The sequence below is a fragment of the Miniopterus natalensis genome, chromosome 1 (genome assembly GCF_054644295.1).
Source record: "Miniopterus natalensis isolate mMinNat1 chromosome 1, mMinNat1.hap1, whole genome shotgun sequence".
In the NCBI taxonomy this organism is placed as follows: Eukaryota; Metazoa; Chordata; class Mammalia; order Chiroptera; family Miniopteridae; genus Miniopterus; species Miniopterus natalensis.
Window position 1 is genome coordinate 34,014,607 of NC_142081.1, and position 15,826 is coordinate 34,030,432.

A 15,826-nucleotide genomic window follows, 5' to 3' on the forward strand; every position below is an offset into this window, starting at 1 on the left:
ATGTAAAACAGACCAGATAAAACTAAGAGGATGGAGCAAAGGGTTTAGCATTTGGGTTTAATCATGGGCATTTGATGGAGATGTGCATTTGTTAACCTTAACAGGGAGGAAGAGGCTAACTTGACTCATGGCCCCAAGTGGCAGTGATTTATGTCTTTCACCAAGATGAGGAAACAGATTTGTGAGGACGAAGAGTTCAGTTTCCAACATGCTGAGCTTGGGGTGCCCACTGTACATCACTTGCTGCCTAGCAGGCCATTACGAATCCTTAGGTATGGAGCTTGGGAGAGAAGTCCCTGCTAGAGAGGGAATTTAGGGCAGTCATCAGATGACAGCCTACCAAAATAATCCTTGAAAGTCACTGGTCTAGATAATTTGACCTATAAGCCCACTTTTTTTTTTTCCTTCTGTGGTTTAGAGACTTATTCAAACACTAATTACTTTGACATAATCTTATGACCCACCCTATTTACCCCTGAAAAATAAACTGGGAGTGAGCCTATCTAGGTTAAATTGTTCAAATTCTTTCTCAGAGCGTGGCCCAGACACAGTAGGTACGGGAGGAATGCTGGCCATTGCTTTCACTAAAATTCAGAAACATACAAAATTGATTTCCACGTTCAGTAGTACGGTTGTTTCCACTGGTTAGCTGTTATTGGTGAAGTATTACGAGATTACTATTAAACGTATTTTCTTAGTAGTTCCCACGACGCTGGTTAGGTAGGTACTTCTCCATTTAACAGATGGAGATCAGAGGCCAAGAGAGGTTAGGAATTCGCCCCAAACCACACACACAGCTGTTTGGGTGAGCCAAAATCAGATCTCATTCCAAGACCCAGCCCCCTCGCCAACTTCGTTTGCTGTAGTTTTAGCCAAATTTTAAAGCATCCATAGCGAATTCAAGGAAGCCCTTTATTTTGATCCCAATCCCTTTTCCCTGCCTCCTCGGGGCATCGTATTACTCGTGCTTGCCCGAGTGAGAGGCGTTAACCTGGAGCCTTGGCTCGATCCAGCGCCGAAGCCATTTTGTTTGGCTCGCTCGCCCCTCGGACGGACTCACCGGGCTTCCAGACCCGCCGCCCTGCAGCGGCCGGGAAAGGCGACAGCGCCGCCCGCCCGCCGGAGGCTCTCCCGGCGCCTCCCCAGGCCCCTCCCCCTCGCCCAGGATGCATCTGGTTGAAAACAAAATCCCACGTGACTGGCTCTGCTCTCAGGCTATCATGGCGTCTCCCAGTGGGAAGGGAGCCCGGGCGCCGGAGGCTCCTGGCTGCGGGCCCCGGCCGGCCGCCGGGGACCTGGTGGACTCGGTGGACGACGCCGAGGGTCTGTACGTGGCGGTCGAGCGGTGTCCGCTGTGCAACACCACCCGCCGGCGGCTGACCTGCGCCAAGTGCGTCCAGAACGGCGACTTCGTCTACTTCGACGGCCGCGACCGGGAGAGGTACGGCGGCCGCCACGGCCCTATTGTTTCTTCCCCCGGCGTCTCCTCGGCTCCGCGCCCGAGGCTGGAGCCTGAGGCCCAGGTCTGGACCCGGGAATCCCGCGAGAGAAGGGGGACGTCGGAGGGTATCTGCTTTGCTCCCAGGGAGCAGGGTCGGGGGTGGGGGTTAGGTGAGGGAAGGTCGCCGTTTCCTCACCCGGGGGGAGTCTGACCCCGCCGTGCTCCTGGGTGCCCGGGAGAATGGGTAGGTGGTGACTCGGGAGAAGTCTCTCCCTGTTGCTGCCTTAGAGATGGATTCTCGGCACTTTGCTGCACCCCCAATCAAGGCTTGGTTTAACCTCTCTCCGAAAACACATTCATTCTCTAGAGGAGAGACCCGAAGGGAATCAAGTAACTGGTTGCGAGGGATTGGAGCCCTGGAAGCCTGTGTCACAGCTGGCCCTTGTTATCAGGCATGCTTACTCTGTGTGAACTGGGACTAGCGAGTTGCTCCCTGATTGTTTTGGATGCTAAAGAGTTTGGGGGTATGTTTTGGCTTTGTTTGAAAATCCAGACAAGGAGCTGTAAGCCCGTAGTTGAAGAGAATTGAAAACAGCTACAAGTCCTTGGTTAAGGTAATTGAAGAATTAGTGTGTTCAGTTCAAGTGTCTCTCCCCTCCCCCCCCCACAGTTTTGTTTCAGTAACTTAGTGTCAATAATAGTAAGATAGCTAACTTTTTGATCGCAAAATTTCAGGTATTAATTCACTTACAACTCAATAAGTTATTATCCCCAACTCATTGCTGAGGAAACTGCACGGTAAGGGCCCTCCCCTTGGTCTCATAAATGAGTGTAGGGATCAGAATTAAGATCCAGACATCCTAGACCCACATATCATGCATGCACTTAACCAGTAGTTTGCTCAACCTCTAACTTTGGAAATGTTTAGAGTTCCTAGTTTTCCTCTCATCATGAATGGATTTTGTGTGTGGGGGGGGGGGGTTCTGTCTTGAGGAGATTTTAGAATATAATCTTTTTAGTTCATCGCTGTGTGTGGTTGATGCACTTGATGACTTTAGAAACTGATCTAGTAAGTGATAGCTTTAAAAATTAAAGCAGTTTAATTGTAAGAATACTTGGTATGAGACGGGAATGTGGGAATGATGGAGTTTTTCAAGGGTTCAGTTCTGGATCCTTTATCTGTACGTTTTCCTACCTCTGTTCTCATGATTTAAATACTGTCTGTATGCTGAAGGCTGCCAGGCTTTATCCAAACCAGACCTCTCTCGGGTCCAGAAAACAGCTGCCTGCTCAACATCTATATTTAAATTTGTAATAAGTATCTCTATCTTGGCAAACTGAACTTATTTTCCATCATAAATCTGTTCCTCCCGTGCTTGTGCCAACCCAGTAAATGGTGACCTCATTCTTCTTTGGTACAGGCCAAAAAACTTAGTCTTGCTTGACTCCTTTCTTAACGCTACCTTATCTAATCCCATCAACAAATTCTATGCACTCTTCAAAAGCTATCCTAAGTCTGACTGTTTCATCACTACCTGGGTTGATCCACCAAACGAATATTGCCTCTTGAGCTTCTGCTTCCACTTTTGCTCCCCTACAGTGTTATTTCCATATTGCAACCAGAGTAACACCACTTCTTCATTCCTCTTTGAAATCTTTCAGGGGTTTCCTGAAAGGTTTTGCCAAAAACCAAAACCAAAACAACCCAACACCCTTAATCAGAGTTCTGCATTGCCTGTTCTCTGATCTGTCCTTTTTTCCCTTACCTACTCTGCTATACCAGATTGCTAGGAGCTCTTCAAAAATCTTCCGTGCTGCTTCCTTTGTTTCCTTTAGGCCTCTGCTCATTTACTAGGGAAACTCTTTTTAACCATTAAAATAGTATCCCCCTTTCCCAGGTTACCTGCTTTATTGTCTTCCATAGCACTTATTGCCATCTAAGGCTTACATATTAATATGTCTAACTGCCCTCCACTCCAAAAATGTAAGCTCTGTGAGGGAAAGACTTTATTCGTTTTGTACTCTGCTTTATCTTCACATAGTAGATGCTTATAAGATTTGTTGAATTATTGAATGAATCTACTTCTCCTTCCCAAACTTTGTCTGATCCTGAATCATTTCATTTTTATCGGTGGTGGTGATCCCTTTGTTACTAAATCAGAAGCCTGGAAGTTATCCTAGACTTTTCCTTTTTTCTAAATACCATGTATCCAGATCATTGGCAAGTCTGATTTGCTCCAAAATAGATCTTGAATTTGTCTACTTCTAGTCCAGATTGCCCTTCCTACTCTCCCTCTGGCCTCCACACAGCAGCCACTGTAGAAAAGTAAATCAGATGTTATTGTTTTGCTTAAACCTTTCTTTTTAAATTTATCTTTATGGTGGAAAGTATTTACAAGATGCCCCTCCCCTTTTCCCCCTCATTGATCCACCCCACCCCCAGGCCTTCCCCATACTATTGTCTATGTCCATGAGTTATGCATAAATGCATATAAGTTCTTTGATTAATCTCTCCCCACCCACTCCCCCACCCCTGCCTTTCCTCTGAGACTCTGTATCTATTTTGTTCATCAGTTTATTTTGTTCATTATATTTCACATATGAGTGAGATCATGTAATACCTGTCTTTCTCTGACTGGCTTAATTCTCTTAGCATAATACTGTACAGTTTCATCCATGCTGTCCCAAAGGGGAAGATATACTTCTTTTTTATAGTTGCATAGTATTCCATGGTGTAAATGGACCACAGCTTTTTCATCTACTCATCTAATGATGGGCACTTGGGCTGTTTCCAGGTCTTAGCTATTGTAAATTGCACTGCTATGAACATAGGGGTGTATAAATTCTTTCTAATTGGTCTTTCAGGTTTCTTAGGATGTATTCTTAGAAGTGGGAGCACTGGGTCAAATGGTAGTTCCATATTTAATTTTTTGAGGAAACTTCATACTGTTTTCCATAGTGGCTGCACCAGTCTCTTAAACCTTTCAGTGACTTTCCACTGTGTTTAAAGTGCAAAAATAATACTCTAATTAATTAAGAAATAAATTCAAGCTCCTTACCGTAGTATATAAAGTCCCATGTGATTTAGCTACTGCTTACCTTTAACTTTGGCTGTAAGGTGGAGTTAAAAATGTAGGCTTTGGATTGATACTGCATTGAATCGAGTCCAAGCTCCACCACTTGCTATGTGATTTTGAAAAAGTTTGTTAATTTGCCTATGCTTGTTTATTTATTTTGGAAATGGTACAGTTTCTAACTTCGTGGGTTTCTGGTAGTGATTACATAAGAGGATGCATGATATCTGGCATATATTAAGCACTCAAAAATAAACTCATGCCATGCATGCTCCCTCATATTCACTGCTCCATAGTCAGGGCCTTCTATCAAGTCCTTAAACACATGAAACTTTTCCACCACTGGGCTTTTTCCCTTGCTCTTCCCTCTGCCTTGAACACTTACCATCTGATTGCATCTTCTTTCTGCCATAACTTAAATGTCACTTCTTTAGCAAGGCCTTTCTTGACCTTCACTAAGGTAGGCTCACACTTCACCCCCTCTTCCCCAGCCCCATTATTTCGTATCACAGTACTGAATCCCTTCTAGTACAGAGCATGATGTGTAATGTTATTTGAGGGAGCTCCAAATTCAGGATGTAGTTCCATGAAGGCATGAATTCCGGTTTTGTTCAATCAGATCAGTGCTTTGCGCAGCAGCAATAGGTAGCACATGGTAGGCATTTAAAAACGGAATTTTTTTTGCTAAATCTGAGCGTTAAAGTGAATTTTCAGAAGAGGGATGTGTTCTAGTGGTTTTCTTTTTCTGACCAACATAAAAAAAGAGCAAATACCAGAACCATTCAAAACTGAGAAATACAAAAGAAAATTTAGGGTTTGGGAACAGTAAGACTGCCAAATTGGTCTGCTCAGCCAGCTTCATTTCACTTTTCACTGTCCCCTTTGCTGAACTGTGTATTCCCTGAGAAAAGGAGTCTTTTTTAATCATTTCCAGAACAGTGCTGAGTATCGGCCAGGATGAAAGAATCTCTTGAGACCCAGGACCATTGTCCTAATAGCAAAATCATGTTTAATGAGCTCTCACTGGGTGCAGTTACAGAGGAGAAAGGCAGGTCTTTACTCTCAAGGATTTACACTGACTACTAATAAGCCTTAAATTGTGGGGGTCAAAGGTTGGTTGTGAGATAATCTGTCTAGTATTTATCAAACTTTTGTATTCTGTGTTTTGCTTTTAGACTCTTTGAAAAGCTCCTCACTAACTGTGGGAAATCACTTAGAAATAAAATATGGAGATTTACAGCACAGTTTAAAAACCCTTCTTTAACCTCTTGATTCTTTTCAGTAAATTAGCCAAATGAGCTGTGCCTGCATGGATCTTGAATGTGATAATGCACATCAAAGTTCTTGTAAATGTATTTTTTTTAGGTTTCATAAATGGACTAGCTAAATATACAGGTTTTCATGGTTTAATAGTTCAAGGAAAATTCGATAATAAAGACTAATATTAGTTAGACAATAATTAGTTCCTTGGACTCCTAAGAAGGGAACATGTGTCTTTATATAATTTTGTGAAAAGCATGAGTTGGCTGATAAGATTGGTTGAAAAATACCTAAACTCACTATTTTTTTGTTGTTCAGTGGGAAGACTTCCTTATACCATGGTACCCTCACCAACACGATCCTTTCCTCATCTCCCACTTTGGCCCCAGTCCTAAGACAATACCCATTTTCTTTACTTTTCCATCTGCCTTTTAACTTGTGTGCTTCTTTAAGAGATGAAGAGGAATGATATTAAGCAGTACTCTCAACACAATCTTTGGATCTTGTGCTGGTGAACTTTTTAAAATACAGGTCTTTTAACAGGAACATAATTTTCTGGATTATACATTTATCTGACACCAAAAATAGCACTGTTGCCCAATAGGGAATGACAAATTGAAGTCATCTTTTCAGTCAAAACTGGAAACAAGTCAGTTACTGGTTTATGATAGGTGTAGGAATGGGATGGGGAACATAATCTGAGGATACCAAGAGACTGTGGCACCAGGAAAATTTGTCTTCTGGTTTAGGAACCAGTTATTTTAAAGTGTGGATTAAAAAGGCAGAAAGTACATTTTCAGGAATGATGCAGCATTACCTTCACTGATGAGGTTTAAGGATATATGATTACACTTTTACCAGGAAACAGAAATATGGGCACTAAACAAACTGAAGTGGGATAAAGGATGAGCAAGAAATTTAGACATTACTGAAGATTTCAAGAGGAAGGCACAACCAACATCCAAAAAAATTATCTTTTACATATTTCTGTTCTCCCTCTAGTATTCTTTCAGTTCTCAGTAACTATAGCCTGTCTATAAAAATCTGTTGTCTTAAGAATTCAGTTCTGGGCCCATGTTTGTATACCCAACTTAGAACAAAAGCTCCACAGGTAGCTGGACTCCCATCTTTAGACAAGAATTAATCAATCTTACTGCTGTTTGATTGTGTCCTTCAGGAAGGGTCTCAGCTCCCATCCCGTGCAGCCTATTAATTGTATAGACGCCTATACTTGTAGATCTGCTAAGAAAATATAACTTTCGTTTTCAGTCAGTATCACTGGCTGCTCTCATCATTACACCTTTTAGAATTTATAAGAGGCTTTCACATTTGTTATCTGCCATTTGTTCCATACCACAGACCTATTTTAAAAGTGAAGAAACAGAAGAGTTTTCCTTACTTATTCCCTGGACTATGCTAAATCTTAAGTTCGCTTCCAGATTAGAACTGTACTTTTATATATATAGTTCAGTTTAATATATTAGTAAGATGAAGTGCTGCATCACTCAATGTAATGAAGAAAAAGGAGATGAGTGTATTATGTGCTGTATGTCAAGTGCCTGTGTCTGATGCTTTCACATTTCTCTTACTTAATCCTGGTAACCGAGGCATATAAGCATTATTCCCATTTGTAAGTGAGGAAACTAAACAATACTTTGTTTCTGTTTTCTACTAAAGACTTAACCTTCATTCCTGCCAGTGGAGTGTGTTTACTATACTTTCTCATATCCTAAATATTCTAACATAAAAGAACCATCCTGACAAGGACCATATTTCTTCCTTATTGCATTTATCCACAAACATCATACCCTTGTATACCTAAGGAATTTAAGGAAGAAAATTTGATGGCTAGTAATTCTTACTGTGGTTAGTAGTATCTTAATTCAAGAATTATTTAGTTCTTGAGCAGAGGAAACAACATGGCTGCATAGATAACAGCTGCACCCACCGCCTCCCGCAACCACATCAAAAGCACAACTAAAATACAGAACCACCGTCACTCAGAGCCTCCTGAAATCTGACAGAAGCCCCACAACCAGGGGACTGAAGGAGCACTGAGACCATAGGAGGGGGACCGGAGATGCGGGCGGATCGGGGCTGAATCGCAGAGACGTGGCCTCGGGCCCACACCCGGTGCTGCTGTTGAAACTCTCGGCAGCGGAGGTTTCCCAGAGTGAGGGGTCCCAGCCCCACATCGGGCCTCCAGCCCAGGGCTCCAGGGCCAGAAGACACATCCCCACAACTCCAGGCTGTGAAACCAGCGGGGACTGTCCCTGAGGGTCACGGAGGCTGCAGGAGCCCCAGCAGCTCCTCCTAAAGGCCCCGCGCACAGACTCACTGAGACGCTCCCTCTGAGCCCAGCGCCGGGCAGCGGCCTGAAAGGACCCGGGACACTCGGGGAGGAACTAACCTGCCTGAGATCCGGGCGAGAGCTGGAGGGGCGGCTTCCTCCCAGGCAGAAGGGCTGCAGAGGCCATGGCTCCTTTGGCGAGTCTTCCCCGCACACAGCCGGCAGGCAGGCGCCATGTTTGAATCGCCAGCACCTGACTCTCACTGTTGGCCCCGCCCTGTGATTCCCGGAGGCCCCGCCCCTCCCCACCTGCAGCTCATCCAGGCCATTTCCAGGGGCTTTTCTGTGCAAGTGGCCTCTCCAGCCTCATGCTTAGGACTTTCCTAAAATCTCTCAAACAAGCAGCAGCGGGCCCCACACGGCTTGATAAGCAGCCCCAGGCCTGGCACTAGCAGCAGCCTGCATTGGCTCATAGCTTGGCCTCTCCTGGACACCTCTAAGCCCAGCACAAGTAGCAGCCAACTACGGTTTGCTGTGTAGCTCATGCTGGGTGGCCCTGGGCAAGGCACTGGCACAGGCTGACTTTGCACCTCCAGGGAGGCCTCAGAGACAGTGCACCTGGTGGTCAGACTCGACCAGGCTGGATTACAACCCTACCACATCCACGAGTGACACACTTAAGGGACACACTTGGTGAACACCAAAGCTCCACTGAAGTAAATCCTCCTCCATAGGGGTGTCTCGAGCACAGCAGCTCTTTGGCTATAGTTGCAGCTGGTCCTCACAGCTGATTGGCCTGGGGGTCAATTCGTCCCAGTGATGCCAATAGCAACCAAGGCTCAACTACAACAGAACAGTGCATACAGCCCACACGGGAGCACCTAGAAGGCCCAGCTCAGGTGACTGGGAAGGTTGAGCCACTGGATCTTACAGGACACCTACTACACAAAGCCACTCTACAAATTCCAGGAGACATAGCAGCTCTACCTAATACATAGAAACAAACACCAGGAAGCAGCCAAAATGTGGAGGCAAAGAAACATGTCACAAAGGAAAGAACAGAAGAAATCTCTAGAAGAGGAACTAAATGAAATAGAGCCAAGCAAGCTAACAGATACAGAGTTCAAAATAATGGTTATAAGGATGCTCAAGGACGTTAGTAAGAGTATGATGAAAATAATTGAGAAAATCGATGCTACACGAACTGAAATGAAGAATAATTTACAGGGAATCAACAGCAGAGGACACTGAGAATCAAATCAGCAATTTGGAACATGAGGGAACAAAAACACCCAACCAGAAAAGCAAAAAGGAAAAAGAATCCAGAAATATGAAGATAGCATAAGGAGCCTCTGGGACAACTTCAGGAGTCCCAACATTCATATTATTGAGGTGCCAGAAGGAGAGGGAAGAGAGCAAGAAATTGAAAACCTATTTGAAAAAATAATTACAGAAAACTTCCCCTACCTGGGGAAAGAAATCGACTTACAAGTCCAGGAAGCACAGAGGGTGCCAAACAAGAGGAACCCAAAGAGGCCCACAGCAAGACACATCATAATTAAAATGCCAAAGGTTAAAGACAATCTTAAAAGCAGCAAGAGAAAATCAGTTAGTTACCTACAAGGGAGCACCCATATGGCTGATTTCTCAACAGAAACCTTGCAGGCCAGAAGGGAGTGGCAAGAAATATTCAAAGTGATGTAAAACATGGAACTACAACCAAGATTACTCTACCCAGCAAAGCTATCATTTAGAATTGAAGGTCAAATAAAGAGCTTCTCAGACAAGGAAAAGCTAAAGGAGTTCACCACCACCAAACCAGCACTACAGGAAATGTTGAAGGGTCTTCTTTAACAAGAAGCTAATGAACAAAAGAATCTGATGAACTAAATAGATCCAGAGACATTGACACATGTAACAGACGATCATACTTCAGAGGGAAGAGGGAAGGGGGGTGGAGGTTGTGAAGAGATTAACCAAAGAAGTTATATGCATATATGCATAACCCATGGATACAAACAATGATGGGGTGAAGGCCTGGGGAGGGGGTCAATTGGGGGGGGAATGGGACACCTGTAATACTTTCAACAATAAAGATAAATTAAAAAAAAAAAAAGAATTATTTAGTTCTTTAACTGTCCCCACTTAAATAAGGAGATTGCTGTTCTCTCTTCTCCCAGGAACATCTGTGCTCTCACCTGAGAAGAAGCCTCACTGTCTTAGTTTTATATACAAAATAGTCATTAGCTCTTCCACCACAACCTGGGCCCAAAGCAGAGATGCTAAAGTTCCCCACCACTGACCTAAAAACCGTGTGCTAATTTCTCCCTCTTATATTTAAGGAACCCACAAATTGTAATCTGTCTCAAGACTTAAGAACTTTAGATACTTCAAGAGGGTTATGTCTATATTTTTATAGTAGATGTGATCCTCAGAAGGGGAACATGAGGAATTTTAATTGTATGATATGTTTTTTTCTGGTTGTGAAAGTGTATATGAATATTGTAGAAAATTGTAAAGTACAGAAATACATGAAGAAGGTGACAGAAGATTTTTTAAAGGCCCTCAATTGCTTTTTGAAAGTTTTGTGGTTTTTTTGGTGTGGGTTCTTTTTTTTTCCTTTCTTAATAACATTTGTTGTGTTTCTCAGACCTTTCTATTGCCATAACCCTAGGCATGAAGTAAACATATACCCCTAGGATGAGTGAAAGGACTGGGCAGGCAGGTGGAAGGATTAGAGTTGTTTTGTGAAAGGTTCTGTGCCTGGGACATCTAAGTGCTCAGTAAGTTGTAGATATTATATGATGTTAATTATCACCTAGCACAGATTAAGGTTGATCCCTAATAGAGCGTCTGCCTGGTGCTGTTTTTCTGGTAATATGGGACAGATTTATATGAATGGTTTGACCTGTGTATAGATCTCAGTCACCCGTGATTGTCAATGGCCAAGGCTCACACTCATTAGCAACACACTTCTATCCTTGTTATCCCACTTGGCGTGTTGAAATGCAGGAGAAATTAATTTTTTACCTTGTGAAACAACGGAATTTCCTCTGCCTGTAATGACTTCCTTCCCTTAACAGAGACAGCTCTAGCTCATCCCCAGGTCTTTGCCCTGATAGGCATATCTCCCAGAAAGCTCCCTCTGAAGCCTGAACTGGGTGGTGCGCCGTCTCTTGTACAACCTGGGTGCTGGGTGACCACTCCTCTCCTCATTCCCATCAGCCTTTGTTGAAGGGAGACTGTTTGAAAGTCAATTTAAGGGGGTTTTTTAACAGGAAAAAGTAATTATTTGCTAATGTTTGGAAGAATCTAGGGGACAATAGTCAATTTAATTAAGGGAGTATTTTTTTTTTTTTAATACATCTTTATTGATTTCAGAGAGAGGAAGGGAGAGGGGGAAAGAGAGAGAAACATCAATGATGAGAGAGTCATTGATCGGCTGCCTCCTGCACGCCCCCGACTGGGGATGAGCCGCAACTCGGGCATATGGCCTGACCGGGAATCGAACCACAATCTCCTGGATCCTAGGTCAATGCTCAACCACTGAGCCATGCCCTGCCAGGCCTAAGGGAGTACTTTTTTAGGGGGGGGAGGTCTTGTAAGTGGAGAAATTTGATAAATAATATAGAAGGCCTTTTTAAATTAGGAGAGGCCCAGCCGGGCGTGGCTCAGCGGTTGAGCGTCGACCTAGGATCCAGGAGATCGGGGTTTGATTCCCGGTCAGGGCACATGCCCGGGTTGTGGGCTGCAACGGATCAATGACTCTATCATCATTGATGTTTCTATCTCTGTCTCTTCCTCTCTCTGAAATCAATAAAGATATATTTAAAAATAAATAAATTAGGAGAGAATATAAAAAACAGTGCTGTAAACACCATGGTGCGTGGTATAAGTCCACTGGTAGATTCCTTTCAGGAACAACACAGAAACTAGTCATTAAACAAACAAAAGGTAAATGTACCCGCATAAAAGCTGGAAAATTCTGTAGAACAGAAATGTGAGTAGTCAGAAAGCAGGTTGCCAGGGGAGGGGAATTTTTAAGATGTATAAAAGGAAAATGGCTGATTTCCCTAATAACCCTTAAAAAAAACTATAGAAAAATGGATAAAGGACATAGACAAGAATAACAAAAAAGTTAGTGGCTAATTAGATAGGAAAGGGCATTCAACATTTCTAGCAAAATGAATTATGAACTATCTTTGAGGGAAAGGGATGGGAGGCCAGTTGGTTTAGCAAAGACTAGAAAGAAATGTGCAGTGTTTGGGGAGAGTATGAAAAAACAGATTCTGTTACTGGTGGGGTTGTGAATTATATTAAGTGATTCAGAAGAACTTTAAAAATAACTGCCAGAATTTTGCATTTAAATATTTGACCCAGCTATTTATTTTATTAGTAGGAATTTCTCATAGAAAATCTTCAAAGCTTGTAAAGATTTGTGTGCTAGGATTTCATTTATAATATTGATAACAGTGAAAAACTGGAAGCAATGGCATTGTTCAGTAGGAGTTTATATAAATAAATTATATGATGTCTATTTGATGAAATTCTGTGTACCTGTTAAAGAATGAGATAGATTTTATAGGTTCTGACATGGAAAAACATACCAGATATTTTATTTGATAAGCTCAACTTGAAAGTACATAAAATATGATTCCTTCCCCCTTTTTTGTTTTTAATCTTCAAAAAGGATATGCTTATTGATTTTATTTTATTTTTTATTTTATTTTTAAATATATCTTTATTGATTTCAGAGAGAGGAAAGGAGAGGGAGAGAGAGAGATAGAAACATCAATGATGAGGAGTCATTGATCAGCTGCAGCCCGCAACCCGGGCACGTGCCCTGACCAGGAATCGAACCCCCGATCTCCTGGATCCTAGGTCGATACTCAACCGCTGAGCCACGCCTGGCCGGGCTGCTTATTGATTTTAGAAAATGGAAAGGGGGGGGGGGGGAGATATGTGCCCTGACCAGGAATTGAATCTGCAACCTTTTGGTATACAAGACAACACTCTAATCAGTTGAGCCCCACCAGCCAAGGGCCCCTTTTGTGTCGTTAAGACTAGTTTGAATATGATGACTATTTCTTAATCTTTCCACTTGTTGGAAACCATATTGAGAAACCACAGAATTGTGGAGTGAGTTTTTTATTTATTACCGTGAGCAGTGGGCTGGAGAACACAGAGAATGAATGAGTGTGCTGATGAGCAGTTGAAATGCTGACCCAGCCACATTCTTTGATATCATCTGCTGTTTAGATTTGTTAACACCACTTATTTTTAATTTCCTTCATGAAGGATAACATGACTCATGAAGTGTTTGGTACAGCGGGAATTATCTTCTGTTTATTGTTCCTATTGTTATCTGTATATTTGTTTTAAATTTTGTTTCTTTTGTGTGTTTTTTAACAAAACCCAAGAGAATCAACCAGCTCTTATAAAGTTGGGCAGAGTTGTTTATCACCCCAGTTTGTTCTAGTGCAAAGCGAGTGGCATTTTTATGACAGATCTGAAAGGAGAACTTTCATAAGTTTTAAAAGGAAGATTTTATCGTCCCTGTCAGTCCTTTTTTGCAGGATTTGATTAGTCTTATCAGTTTGTCGTCTCCCTTAGGTTATAAGAACATGAATCACCACATTGCCTTAGTGAGATAGAAATAAATACCACATTAGTTTCTCATTTTTGATACAAGGAAATGGAAGCATATAACAAATAAGCAATATGTCCAAGAGTACACAGCTCTAATATATCATTAAATTTCTTAATATTGTGGCAGATTCTTTTTCATAAGTTGCAGGCACATAGTAAAAGCCTGATAAGTTAATTGATAAATCTATGGGTTTGTCTACATCCACATTGGTTTCTGAGATTTTTAATACTGCTTCATGCAGTAACCACCAGTAGGCCATTGCAGTGCTACCCATAGAACTTTCTGGCACGATGTTCTGTTTCTACACAGTCTAATATTGTAGTTGCCGGCCATTTGGGACTATTCAAATGTGGTGAGTGCAACTGAGGAACTGAATTTTTTAAAAATATGTTTTTATTGATTTTAGAAAGAGGAAGGGAGGATGGGAGAGGGGAGGAGAGAGAGAAACATCAATGTGAGAGTGAAACATCGATCCTACTCCTTGACTGGGGATCGAACCTGCAGCCTGGGTATGTGCCCTGACCAGGAATCGAACTGGAGACCTTTCAGTGCATGGGATGACACTCAACCAACTGAGTCACACCAGCCAGGGCAGGAACTGAATTTTTAATTTTAACTTAGTCATCATATAAGAATATAATTCTGTCACATATAATACTGCCTGATTTGCTTTTTAAATATATTATGTATTGTACATTTTCAGTGACTATTAAACAGTCATAATTAAACCATTTTATCCCTTCCATTTAGAAGTAGATATCTTTGGGTATGTTTCAAACATGGGGTTATAGAAATAGTGTTTTAGAGAGACTTCTAGATTATTGTAAGGAAGTGGTTTTTAGGGCTGGTACGGTTCTGTTAAATTGTTTTCATTTAGGCTAGAAATTCGGGAGATAGGCTCCATACCATGTTGCATAGCATGTGGCATTACCATTGTTTCTTTGAAAATAGTGAGCCACTGTTAACTCACTTGAAATTCACTTGCACAATGTTAGTCATGCAATTTAAAAAATCAAATTCTTATTAAGCAACAAGCCACATTTTAGGTGTTCAGTAGCCACGTGTGACTGGTGTTTACCATATTGAACAGCACAGATCTGGAAGATCTTGAGTGACACTGTTAGCCATCTTCAGCTAGCTGACATTATAGAGCATCGTACCAGGAGCTATAGAACACACATTCTTTCAAGTGTACATGGAACTTCCACCACGGCCATAAAGCAGTTTCAAATCAAAAGACTGAAATCTCACTGTATATTCTATGACTACATCAGAACTAAACAGGGAAATAGTAACAAGTTACCTAGTAAAGCCCATATATCTGAGTGTTAAACAATACACTTCTAAATAACTTGTGAATCAAAGAAGGAATCTTAGGGAAAACGAAATTTCAAACTAAATGTTAATGAAAATACACTGCATCAAAATTTTCGATGTAGCTAAAGCAATACTTAGAGGGAGATTTTTACTTTATATGGTTATATTAACAAGGAAAGGGGGCATAAAATCATGATTTGACTTTTCACTATAAGCTGCAAAAAGGGGCAAACTAAACCCCAAATAACATAATAGAACAAAAATAATAATGATAGGAATAGAAGACTGACAGAAAAAATGAGCTGCAATATATCCCTTCCTTTTAATAACTTTTACTAAGTAACTTGTTAACCTGCAATGACTAACAATAAAATCAGTGAGAAAAAAAACTGTACTTTAAAAACTATAAGGAACAAATTGATAGATGAGAACAGGATTAAATTAAGCTTAATAATTAAAATTATTTTTATAACAGAAACCTCACTTTCTTTGAATTCAAATTCACGTTAGTACTCTCATGTGCCTGATAGGAAAATAATTTAACCTAGGGGTGGAAACCTGTAGACATTTTATAAACTCATGAAAGAATTTTGAAGCTGAGAGTTTGAACTTAGTTTTAAAATAACCAAGTGGTGCCCAGCCAGGCGTGGCTCAGCGGTTGAGCGTCAGCCTAGGATCCGGGACATCGTGGTTCGATTCCCAGGCAGGGCACATGTTCGGGTTGTGGGCTCAGTTCTCCTGTCGGGGGTGTGCAGGAGGCAGCCGATTGATGACTCTCTCATCATTGATGTTTC

The 15,826-nt window shown here is 41.9% G+C and overlaps 1 protein-coding gene across 1 annotated transcript in view; it reads left to right on the plus strand.

The window, feature by feature from the left end:
• The first annotated feature begins 1,216 nt into the window (after positions 1 to 1,216).
• Positions 1,217 to 15,826, plus strand: part of ATG14 (autophagy related 14) — a 34,535-nt gene continuing 19,925 nt past the window's right edge. The window contains exon 1 of the mRNA XM_016198158.2: positions 1,217 to 1,441. Within this exon, the coding sequence (XP_016053644.1) occupies positions 1,221 to 1,441 (221 nt within the window). The 5' untranslated portion in view covers positions 1,217 to 1,220. The remainder of the gene's footprint in view (positions 1,442 to 15,826) is intronic.